Source organism: Aricia agestis, chromosome 13 (genome assembly GCF_905147365.1).
Source record: "Aricia agestis chromosome 13, ilAriAges1.1, whole genome shotgun sequence".
NCBI classification, from domain to species: domain Eukaryota; kingdom Metazoa; phylum Arthropoda; class Insecta; order Lepidoptera; family Lycaenidae; genus Aricia; species Aricia agestis.
Window position 1 is genome coordinate 14114803 of NC_056418.1, and position 12325 is coordinate 14127127.

The 12325-nt window shown below is 41.1% G+C and overlaps 1 protein-coding gene across 1 annotated transcript in view; it reads right to left on the minus strand.

The window, feature by feature from the left end:
• Positions 1–1712: 1712 nt before the first annotated feature.
• Positions 1713–12325, minus strand: part of LOC121732855 (5-hydroxytryptamine receptor-like) — a 111144-nt gene continuing 100531 nt past the window's right edge. Inside the window, exons 4-6 of the mRNA XM_042122845.1 lie at positions 11725–11858; positions 8455–8564; positions 1713–3008 (exon numbers count right to left, since the gene is read on the minus strand). Of these exons, the coding sequence (XP_041978779.1) occupies positions 2090–3008; positions 8455–8564; positions 11725–11858 (1163 nt within the window). The 3' untranslated portion in view covers positions 1713–2089. The remainder of the gene's footprint in view (positions 3009–8454; positions 8565–11724; positions 11859–12325) is intronic.

The following is a 12325-nucleotide window of genomic DNA, read 5'->3' on the forward strand; positions in this document are numbered from 1 at the left end:
TTATAGTTACAGTTATGGTCAAAGTTATGGCTATAGTTAAGGCTAACTTTAACCTTAACTTTGACCACGGAATTTGACAGATGACATCTGGTTTGACAAGGCTTTAAATGAACGTGGGCCCCGCCCACGTTCATTTAAAGCCTACAGTGTGTCGTTCACTACAGCTTTCTAAATTTTTGGACAAACGTCTACGGCAGATATCAATTGTCAGCAACTGCAAACCATGATGGAAGAACTAGCTGCTAAACAACCAAGTCTGGTCAAACGCTCTAGGCCGCTGCTGCTTCAGGACAACGCTAGACCACACACTGCACAACAGACGGCCGCCAAACTGGAGGAGCTGCAATTGGAATGTCTGCGACATCCACCGTACTCCCCGGACCTTGCTCCAACAGATTGCCATTTTTACCGAATTTGGATAACTTCCTACAAGGAAAAAAAATCAACTCTGATGTGGTAGTCAAAACCGCATTCAAAGAATTTATGGACTCTCGTCCCTCCGTTTTTTTAGTAAAGGAATCAACGAACTACCCTTAAGATGGCAAAAATGCATCGATAACAATAGTATTATGGTACATACTTTGATTAATTCAATATATTATACAAAAAAAAAAACGACTTTATATTCCTCCCATACGAAACGCCAATTTCATATGTAAGGACCTAATATTATAAATGTGAAAGTCTGTCTACCTGTCTTTCCGTCTGTGACCTCGTCACGCCCAAACCGCTGAATCGATTTTGCTGAAATTTGGTTTGAGATACTTTAAGTACAATAATAAAGGACTTAGGACTTACTTTTTATCCCGAAAGAAAAAAATTACAAGTCCCGAACGAAATTTTGTCGCAATGGTCCTTGAATTAAAAAAAAATATTTCCTGTAAGGCCCTCTGTTTTCGTTAGTGTATATTTAATAAAGGTATATTTAATGTATAGTTTTGGGGTTGAATTTGGCGCCCAAACAGCTCCTGACCCGGCTTAAAGGATTACGGCGGCACACGGGTAATTTATTACTTTAACTTTTACGTGTGTTTAATAGAAAATATCGTTTGTTTACTATTTTGTGTAAATATATAGAAGTAAATATTTGGAATTTTAAATATCAGTAATTTGAAATAACTGAAATCATTGACATTTATCATCATAGTAATATAGACTGTGATTTTTTTGATAGGTTTTTAGATATCTTATGTCATTCTGGGCTAAATTAAATAACTTTAAAATTTAATTTATTTAAGGCAAAAATCCTGGTTCTAAGAAGCCTACCTTAAATAAGTATTCATTTAATGTAAAACAACAAATGTTAAAGCAGAAAAAGAAATAAATTATTTTTAAATTTTCAATTGTATAGCAATCACGGTTTATGAAATACAGTCTGAAAGAACGGACAGATAGTGTACTTTAGTAAAAAGCTAGGTTGGCACTAGTAGGTACTAGGTCCAAGACTCTAAAGCAGACTTTCTTGTTGATGTTGTTTCATCAAACAATCAGCAAACAAAAATAGCGGCTTAAACTTTACATTCATCTCACGAAGCGAAGATTTAGAAAGTTGATCCGACAAGATTTAATTAAGTAACATAGGTATTCTCGTAACTATCACAGAAGAGGCAGTAATAAAAGAGCTCGTATAGTTTAACGATCTATAATATGGGGGCCAATAAAACTCGTTTATGTGATATAATTTGAATATTTATTTCGTAATGTCACTCGAGTAACAGAGCGGGCGGCGGCGGCGAAGCTTTGGACTCGTAAGCCGCGCCACCGCCGATAGCGTCAGGACATACCGACATGCGAAATGTTTTAAGACTATTCAAAACTTTATGAGCTATACAATAAGGTACAATTTGCATTGAGAGAGTTCAAAGTATCGGCGATATTGCGGTGGAATTGGCGAATTTTGAATCGTCACCTTAAACGTACGTCGCATCTCGGCATGACCTGACCCTTATAAACTATAAAAAGACAATTCTCAACATTCTATAATATGTATATCTTATTTACATCTATGCCTAGCTTATTTACATCGACTACGGTATGTATAACATACAAGAAACGAGAAATATACACAAGTCCAATACCTATATTTTCGTTAGAATTTTTTGTTCCGCCTCCGACGTCGCGATCCGAAAATGATACGAGCGAACGCTTGTCGGAAGTCGGGGCTGAATATTGTGTAGATGACGGGGTTGAGCGTAGAATTGAAGTAGCCGAGCCATAGGAAGAAGCTGGCCAGGGTATCGCTAATTTCACAAGTTTGGCAGATAGGCATAACTAGTGCCATGATAAAAAACGGCAGCCAACAGACTACGAAGGCTCCCGTGATTATTGCGAGGGTCTTTGCCGCTTTCCTCTCTCTCTTCGCCTCCAAGGACTCCTTCTTTTCCCTGTGCGATGACGCAGATATGATGGGTCTCTCCTGCTTGGAGCCGTTGGTCACGGTGGAAGACTTCTCTGGAGAGACGGATGGGGGGGCCTTCTCGTTAATGGTGAACGCTGTTGTCCTCGGTTCCTCGTCGAGGGTATCTACAGTGGAGGTGCTCTGGCCCTCGGTTAAAAGAAGCGCCGCGGCGATGGTCTCGGCGCGCGTCCTCTGGTTGCATTTCTTCAGGTTGAGAAACCTTTTCTTGACGAATCTCCTATCCCTCGCCGACTGGATGGGCCTTCCAGTCGGTGGGGCCCCATCCGCCGACGTGGGTCGAGGAGGCGGGGGTTCTATTCGTCTTCTGATGCGTCTTCTCGCCGTCTGGTAGATCTTCCAGTACAGGATGAGTATGACGGCTAGCGGGACGTAAAACGTTGAGCATGTTGCGAAGATCTGGTACGCGAGGTCCTGGCTGACCAGACACTTCTGCTCCCTGGTTATCCTGGCCAGGAAGTCGGGGTCCTTCCAGCCGAGCTGGGGGGCGAGGGACACGACGAGAGCGGCACCCCACACCAGGAATATCATGGTGAAGATCCGCCTCTCGTTCCTGATGTGGATGTAGTCCACGTTCGTGACGGCCCAGTACCTGAAACGATTCGGAGTATTAGATTACGACGTTCCACTTTTATGGGTGTTTGGGCAAGTATTTACAACTAATATACGATGTTATGACCCATGAATATCATATCTTGACGACGTTTGACGCGTAGGGCGAAATATGTGGTTATTAAAAGCTTATATTATCGTTTATACCGAACTTTGACCTTTGTAGTAGAACAGTATAAAAATAGCATAATATAGTAACTTAGCCGTCTCCTCAAAATTAAAGTCATTCAATTCAACAGAGACTAGTGATACAATTATTATATCCATTGGAAATACGCGAGTGTGCAACGTGATACTATTAATATGAGCCCATTGAATTTACTACTTCAAGTTATCTGAAATCACGCTTATAATTCACACCGATTTTAACCAGTGTAAAGATTGTCTGTTTATTATTTATATTGTAGCAATAGTAAAAACTAGACGACTATCTATATATATGTTACGCTCAAAGACCGAAATCGCTCAATGAGCGAAAAAATGGCTCACAACGCGTTGTGGTCACAGTGAAACAGCCACGACGCGAAATTCGCGTCGTGGCTCTAATGAAAACGGCCACGACGCGTTCTGGCAATCACAAAAAGACCATAACGCGAAATTCGTGTTGTGGCTGATATGCTATTCGTTTTTCTTGATTTGTTCTTGATTGATTAATCGTCCATGATAGGTATGGAAGATTATATTTTAATTACCACGCGTACTTACTACAAAATATTTTTTCTTTTACTAAATCACTGCATAATGTCTTTGTCATTATTATTTATAAAATATCCATAATTCCATACTATACGTACTAATATTATTACTGTATGTCTGGCGCAACGTAGTTGCGGGCATCAACTAGTAGCATTATATTTAAATTATATAAATAAAAATAAAGCTAATTTTTTATAATTTATCAAGATCAGATTACCTTATATTAAAAAAAAACAACAACAAACAATAACACGTTGCGCCAGACAGACAGACAGTAATAATATTAGCACGGATATTATGGAACTATGGATATTTTCAAATAATAATGAAAAACACGATAAGCAGTGATTTAGTAAAAGAAAAAATATTTTGTAGTAGTGCGTGGTAATTAAAATATAATCTTCCATACCTATCATGGACGATTAATCAATCAAGAACAAATCGAGAAAAACGAATAGCATATCAGCCACACGAACACGAATTTCGCGTTATGGTCTTTTTGTGATTGCCAGAACGCGTCGTGGCCGTTTTCATTAGAGCCACGACGCGAATTTCGCGTCGTGGCTGTTTCACTGTGACCACAACGCGTTGTGAGCCATTGTTTCGCTCATTGAGCGATTTCTGTCTTTGAGCGTAACATATATAAAACTCAAAGGTGACTGACTGACTGATTGACATAGTGATCTATCAACGCACAGCCCAAACCACTGGACGGATCGGGCTGAAATTTGGCATGCAGGTAGATGTTATGACGTAGGTATACGCTAAGAAAGGATTTTGATAAATTCCAAACCCAAGGGGTTCAAATAGGGGATGAAAGTTTGTGTATAATAATTCCTCTTAACGCGAGCGAAGCCGCGGGCAAAAACTAGTTTAACTATAAACTGCCATAGTTGTAATGGTTGAGTACAGTCTCAAACAATAATTTATTACGTCAGATGTGCCCGGCGAGGGTTCTGCACATCCCAGGAGGGAGCCTACGCCAGCCTGCCATGAGTGCGGTGCTGCGGAGGACACGGCCCAGCACACCCTCGAGGTGTGCGATCGTTGGGCCGTGCAGCGCCATGATCTCATGGCGGTGCTTGGGCGGGACCTCTCGCTCTCGAGCATGGTTCGCTGCATGCTCGAGAGCGATGAGGCCTGGCAGGCGGCGGTCTCTTTCTGCGAAACCGTTCTTTCGCAGAAAGAGGCCGCGGAGCGGAACAGAGAGGATGACCCATCCTCCGTTCCGCTCCGCCGGCGTAGGACGGGAGTGCGGAGGCGTCATTACGCGAACCTCCACACTTCCGTCTAATCCGGGGCTCCGGGCAAGGATGGGAACCTGCCCGGCTTAGCTAGTCCCGGCGCCGAGGGGAACGCTTCAGTTTGCCGGAGCATTCCCTTACTTTGGTGGAAGTCCGGTCCCTTTTAAGGTAGACCGGCCGGTCGTGGAGGGAGTCCTGTGTTAGACAGATCCAGGACATTCCTCCGTATACGGCTGAAGGCAAACCGCAGGTGGTTTTAGTGGGTAAGAGTCCCACATACCCCTGGGGTGCTTCAGCTAAAAAAAAAAAAAAACAAAAGGGTTCTGCTCATCGTTTAAAAATGTATGCACTCGCTCATATCTTGAATTGTTCTCACATTTCAGCGTGTCATGACGGTAGGGTTGTCAACTCAAGTTTTATTACAACTGTTTATTATAATAAACTATTTAGTGCATGTACTATCAGAGACATTCATTCTTAGGCAGATATTATATGGTGAGGTTATGTAAAGTCATTAATAGTCATGATCTCTGTGGCTCCTCTCTCATGTCATGCTCTCTGAGTCTGTATTGACATAACTCGACCAATAAAGGAGTGAGCACACAAGCGGATGCGCGTATCGCACACTGTGTCGGGGCGCAACGGATTTCCGCTTCCATACAAATTGTATGGAGGCGGATTTTTACGATGAGCCCCGGCACGCTGAGCCCCGGCACGGCCCGTCTCAGTGTGCTCACTCCTTTAAAAGTAGGTCCTTTATTTCCTTGTGAATCAAATGGTACAATGGTTCAATAGTCACTCCATGATAAATATTACTACAATTTTTGTTCAATTCTATACAATATAGCTGTTTCCAACATCATAAAATATGTTATAAATTTTATGCTCACAATAATTTTGCTTTGATTTCCATTTTACAGTCATATCATTCAACATGTTATGTCATCACAATAACACAATATATACGTGTGTTATGTGTAGCATGACATAATAAAAATCTAACAGGAGCCACCCCTAGCCAGGGAAGTGTGACTGTTGGTTTAATAAATGAATATGTTTCTAGCATTCGGCCTGTTCTAGGAAACAGCTCTTTGTAGCGACTAGCATATTATTCTTTATTAAAAGAATTCCAAAATGGCGACTGTTCTGGAAACGTAACTTGGAGGTAATTTGGCTTTGTTGCAACAATAACATGGTATTTAAAGTTGTTGAATCTAGAAATTTTGATAATTTCGGGTTACCATTAAGTAATTTGCGACAAACCTAAGTAATATTTTAGTGAATTAAATTCCATGTTGATGTTGAGTACAAGTACATACTTGTAGGAATACTTATTAAGTATTACCACAAGTACAGTGCTTAGTACTCACGGTTTTGCTCGATCGAGCAATCACGTCAAGCAAAACCCGCGGCTTGGGCTTTCGTCCACACATTCAGCATTGCTCGATAGTTTTACTCCAAATCGTTAATTTAATTCCATCTAGCCCGCAAAACTCTTTTACGCACAAACTACTATCGGATTTCGGAGAAATTTTCCATTGTGATAGTTAAGATTTCCGTTATGGTAGAACTGTGTACAAGGCAAAGCTAAGAACAAGTGCTAGCTACAGAGAAATCTAGTTGTCTGTCTGCCTTTTTGTTGTTACTAGTTTACGCCTTAACCGCTTATTTTGGTAGATTACACTTTGAGTCCCGATAACGGACGGATAGTTTTTAATGCAGCAAAATGTACGTAATAATGATTAATGATAGACTAATAATTAATTTGTTTGCGAACAAAGATACGAATTAAGTTTAGATATAGTTATACAGTAGCAAAATGTGTAAGGTTCTCTGTTATAATTTCTTTCTGAACAAAGATACGACCTATAGTATAATATAACATACATCATAATGCTATCTGCGAATGTCTGGGGAGACCGCGCGTGAATTATTTAGTGCGGTGTACTGTATGCATAATGCAAGTGTACATTACCCTGCTAATTAATGGGGTAGTGTCGTTCCAGGAATGTTTTTCCACCTAATAAAGTGGTTTTTTTTTCTTACATTTTCATTCAAGTGTTTTCTCTATTAATCCTTCGATCGTGGATTCTTGAAAATTTATTGTTATTCTATTGTGTCTCGCTCACCGGTGAGCTTATGGGGCTTGATGGGTTAGTACTACTATTTTCGGTTACTACTGTTTACGGTCAAAAAGATAGACATCACACACCACACCACACAGATTCTGACTGGACACGGCGGATTCGCCTTCTACTTGCACAGATTCAAGTTGAAGGAGGATCCGTCGTGCCTATGTCAGCCAGGAGTTGATGAGACGGTTCCTCACCTGTTACTCGAGTGTCCAATTTTTGCTAGAAATATATATGATATTGAGCAAGAATTGGGCACATCGATGACGGGTGAGAATCTGCCTGCCATCCTGGGGGGAAAAAAGAGAGATTTGTTTTTCTCTTTTTGTAAGAGGATAGTGTGTGTTGCGAACAAGATAAATTCTAGTAAACTATTGTGATTGTAAGCTGTGATATTAGGGTAATTGAACGTTGTACCGTATTATTATTATCTTCTTTTATTGTTTTAATTTTATAGTATTTTGTAAATTGTAAGGATCTCTATAATATCTAGTTAGTATTTAGCAATTTATTGGAAATTTTTATGTTTAAGAAATTTTAATACTGAAGAACAAATTAATGTAATAAGATAGCAACAAGCCCTGACACAGTTAGGGGGAAGAGAAATAAAAAAAAATACTACTATTTTCTTGTAAAAAAGAGATTGTCTCATTTGTTACTGTATATTAACAAATATGCAACGGCAATGTATGTTAACAAAAAATAATTTTAAATTTCGTTAGTCTAGCTAAAATGCGAGAACGTCTCAACCGATTTGGCTAATTTTTGAAATGTTTGTGGAATCTCAGGGAAGGTTTATATTTGGATTTGGATTAAGGAAGGTTGCGCCAAAATTCGTTTATCGCGTGGGAACCGTACATTTTTTCGGGATAAAAAGTATCCTATGTCCTTTCCCGGGACTCAAGGTATCTCCATGCCAAATTTCAGCAAAATCGGTTGAGCAGTTTGGACGTAAAGAGGTAACAGACAGACAGACACTTTCGCATTTATAATATTAGTATGGATGAAGGTTGAAAGTGTTACGAAGTAAGCTACTATCATGAGACGCTGAAAATATTATGTAATTCTTTGTTGTCTATAGCGCCGTCAGCCCGTCACCGAAATTGTAGAAATTCCGTCATCACGCTTCAGCCACATATCTTTAGAAACAAAAAGCTAAATCGCGCATAACGGAAAGAGATAAGCAGTGACAGGTCAATGACCGATTTTCTACGTATTTAATGACCGGTAGACTATATTGTATCTTGCGCCAGCAATGCAATAAGTGAAAATTTTACAATATTTGCTATCGGCACCTGTTGCTTAGCTGTTCCAAGACACACCCTGTCGGAACCATAATAGGGTTGTTACACACCTGTCCGTTGCTATGGCGACGAGGTGGAGGATGGAGGCGGAGCTGCACAGCACGTCGCTGGACGTCCACATGTCGCACAGCTCCGAACCCAGGATCCAGCCCTGGCTGACCTGGTGACGAGGAAAGGTATAAGCAATCATCATCATCGTCAATATGGCATGCGCATGATCTCTCGCCAGTCGTGTAGGTCTTCTGTCCCACTGGATTACGAGAGTAAAAGGAATAGAGAGGGCTCTTGTGTACTGCGCACACACTTGGGCACTATAAAATTACTTCTGCGAAACTAAGTAGGCCTACACGAGAATGCTGCGTCCTGCTCTAACAACGTCATTACACGTTTGTTAGAGTATGACGCAGCATTTTCGTCGGATTATATGAGTCTCAAAACAGTTTTATGGTACGAGACCTGGTTTCAATACAACCGGCCACCGTCACCGAAACCGGTGTGGGAGGATAATATATCATCTTAGTATAATGTATACGGAATCATTTGATGACGTCCGCAACTCCGTTGCGTCAAAATTCATTCATCGCGTGGGAACCGTACATTTGTCGGGATAAAAAGTATCATATGTCCTTTTCTGGGACTCAAAGTATCTTCATACCAAATTGCAGCAAAATCGGTTCAGCGGTTTGGGCGTGAAGAGGTAACAGACAGTCACACTTTCGCATTTTATATTAGTCTATATTTGTTGGGTATTTCCTAAGGTGACTATAACGAAAGTTCGTAGGCCCAGATATTAAATTGTTTATTAAAACACGGCACAGTACAAAAATAATAATAATTAGTCACTAATAAACATAGATCGCGGCGGGTACACTTTACGGTGCCTTAAGTCTTAAGACATACTCAACTTAAAACTCTAAAGAAGAATGAGCGTATACTATAATGCACTCTACATTTTTTTTTTTTTTTTTTTTTTTTTATGAAATAAGGGGGCAAACGAGCGAACGGGTCACCTGATGGAAAGCAACTTCCGTCGCCCATGGACACTCGCAGCATCAGAAGAGCTGCAAGTGCGTTGCCGGCCTTTTAAGAGGTAATAGGGTAATAGGGGAGGGTAGGAAAGGGAAGGGAAAAGTTAAGGGTAGGGAAGGGAATAGGGTAGGGGTTAGGGGATTGGGCCTCCGGTAAACTCACTCACTCGGCGAAACACAGCGCAAGCGCTGTTTCACGCCGGTTTTCTGTGAGAACGTGGTATTTATCCGGTCGAGCCGGCCCATTCGTGCCGAAGCATGGCTCTCCCACGTATAAAACATGTTACGTCGCGTCATAATGACCCTTATGCTAAGTACTCACATACGGTTTTGCTCGATAGTTTTACTCCGAATCGAGTAATAACCACCGTGTGGACCGCAAAACTGACAGCTCGAAGGCTCGTAGCCGGCTCGATGGAATTAAATATGTCAAATATGTCATTTCCTTTGATTCGGAGTAAAACTATCGAGCAAAACTGTATGTGAGTACTTAGCACAGATTGAACAGTCACATCAATCAAGAACATCTTTACTCATTGTTATAAAGAGGAAATATTTGGTTTTTGTATGTTTTTGGCGTATCATGACAGAAGAATCAAACTAAGTTCAGACGAATCAATTTTATATTTTAACTTAAAAAGAAAGCAACATTATACTAGCTAGGAAACTTTATTCAATATGGCTGATGATAAAAGCTACTGCCAATTATGTTTTCACAAGAAACAGGGACGAAATTAATTTAAAAGCGCGAATCAGTCTCCGCGAAGTTACTAATTTGAGCCAGTTTGTGTTGACGATCTTATTTACATAACAATAGAGACGAATTTGCAGTGGAGTTTTCACATAAGTCTGTTATTGTAAAATTAAGGCTTTTTACATATACCTCGGGGAGAAAGGTTTACTTAGGAGTTGAGATGTATCATGTATTTTTAATTTGTTTTATATTTGTTTGTGTAAAGTAGCTTTGTAATGTTTTCAATTCATTAGAATTCATGAAATTAACTTCTATGATGTTGAAATTCTTTTAAATAGTAATACTATAGTTTGGACTCTAGACGTTCATTAAAGTTATTTTTTTCCACTCTAGGATACTGAAGTTCAGCAGTAAAGGCTGCTGTCAAGTATCATGTTACATGTAAGACGTAAGTTTAATGATACACATAATTAAGTGGAAAGTCGTGACTTCTGTACCTTGATTCTACCATTTCAGTTTTTTTTCAATGTCGTTTTTTGTAGATACCTACTATCGATCTTAAACCAACATCGAAAGCGATTACTAAGGCTGGTATAAATAGTCAGTACTTAAGATGCAACCCGGTCTCAAGACGCGATTCGGCTCTGTGATTGGTCAAAATTTTGACAGCCAACCAATCACAGAGCCTGAACTGTGTCTTGAGATCGAGATGCATCTTGAGTACTGACTATTTATACCGACCTAAAAGACCAAACGTTGAGTGGAGTTACTTATTATTTTGCTGTTGGACCTATCCAACCATTCTAAAACGGCATGAAATCGAATAAAAACAAAACTGCATTTATTTTGTAATAGAATCAGCGTTATGGTGCTAGGTTAGTCCAATTTATTAACGAAATAATTTGGAAATTTCACATCTGCTATCGCGGGCCGGCTCATTAATTTTTATTTGTGAAATAAAAACCAATGAGACGTGGAACGGTCGGCACTCTTAAGTGAGCCACACACACTACGGTCTGTCAGAGAGGTTAACTGTACAGGTTTAACTGCTGCTCAATGAAAACGCTCGAGAATCTTACCAAGTGGTGAGAGAGCCATGCTTCGGCACGAATGGGCCGGCTCGACCGGAGAAATACCACGTTCTCACAGAAAACCGGCGTGAAACAGCGTTTGCGCTGTGTTTCGCCGAGTGAGTGAGTTTACCGGAGGCCCAATCCCCTACCCTAATCCCTTCCCTACCCTCCCCTATTCCCTTCCCTTCCCATCCCTACCCTCCCCTATTACCCTATTCCCTCTTAAAAGGCTGGCAACGCACCTGCACCTCTTATGATGCTGCGAGTATTCATGGGCGACGGAAGTTGCTTTCCATCAGGTGACCCGTTTGCTCGTTTGCCACTTATTTCATAAAAAAAAAGTAATAAAAAAGCTTTGTTTCTTAGGCCTCCATTTATATGTGTCCGCGAACTCACCTAGGATTGGCGGTTACACCGCGAGATTTCACAGTGAGTTCAAGTTCGTAAGTTATATATACCTCATAAACAGCGCCCAACGGCATGCCTTTTAAATTAATGTGTATGGTGTGGTGTGTGTATTTGTACCTCATAGACAGCGCCGAGCGGCATGACCAGGCAGGCGACCATGAGGTCGGCGACCGCCAGCGACGCCACCAGGTAGTTGGCGACGTTCTGCAGGTTCCTCTCGATGGCGATCGCCGCTATCACGAAAACATTGCCTGCGAAAGAGATTAGGAATAAGGGTGCGTTTCCTGTAATGAGTGTTGCGTGTTTGTGTCCCACGAAACTTAGATGGATATACTTCGACACGAACAGTAAGATTATAGATTATAGAAGTTTATGCGTGGGAGAAACATGCTTTGGCACGAATGGGCCGGCTCGACCGGAGAAATACCACGTTCTCACAGAAAACCGGCGTGAAACAGCGCTTACGCTGTGTTTCGCCGAGTGAGTGAGTTTACTGGAGGCCAAATCCCCTACCCTATTCCCTTCCCTACCCTCCCCTATTCCCTTCCCCTCTCTTCCCATCCCTACCCTTCCCTATTACCCTATTCCCTCTTAAAAGGCCGGCAACGCACCTTCAGCTCTTCTGATGCTGCGAGTGTCCATGGGCGACGGAAGTTGCTTTCCATCAGGTGACCCGTTTGCTCGTTTGCCCCCCTATTTCATAAAAAAAAGAGATCAG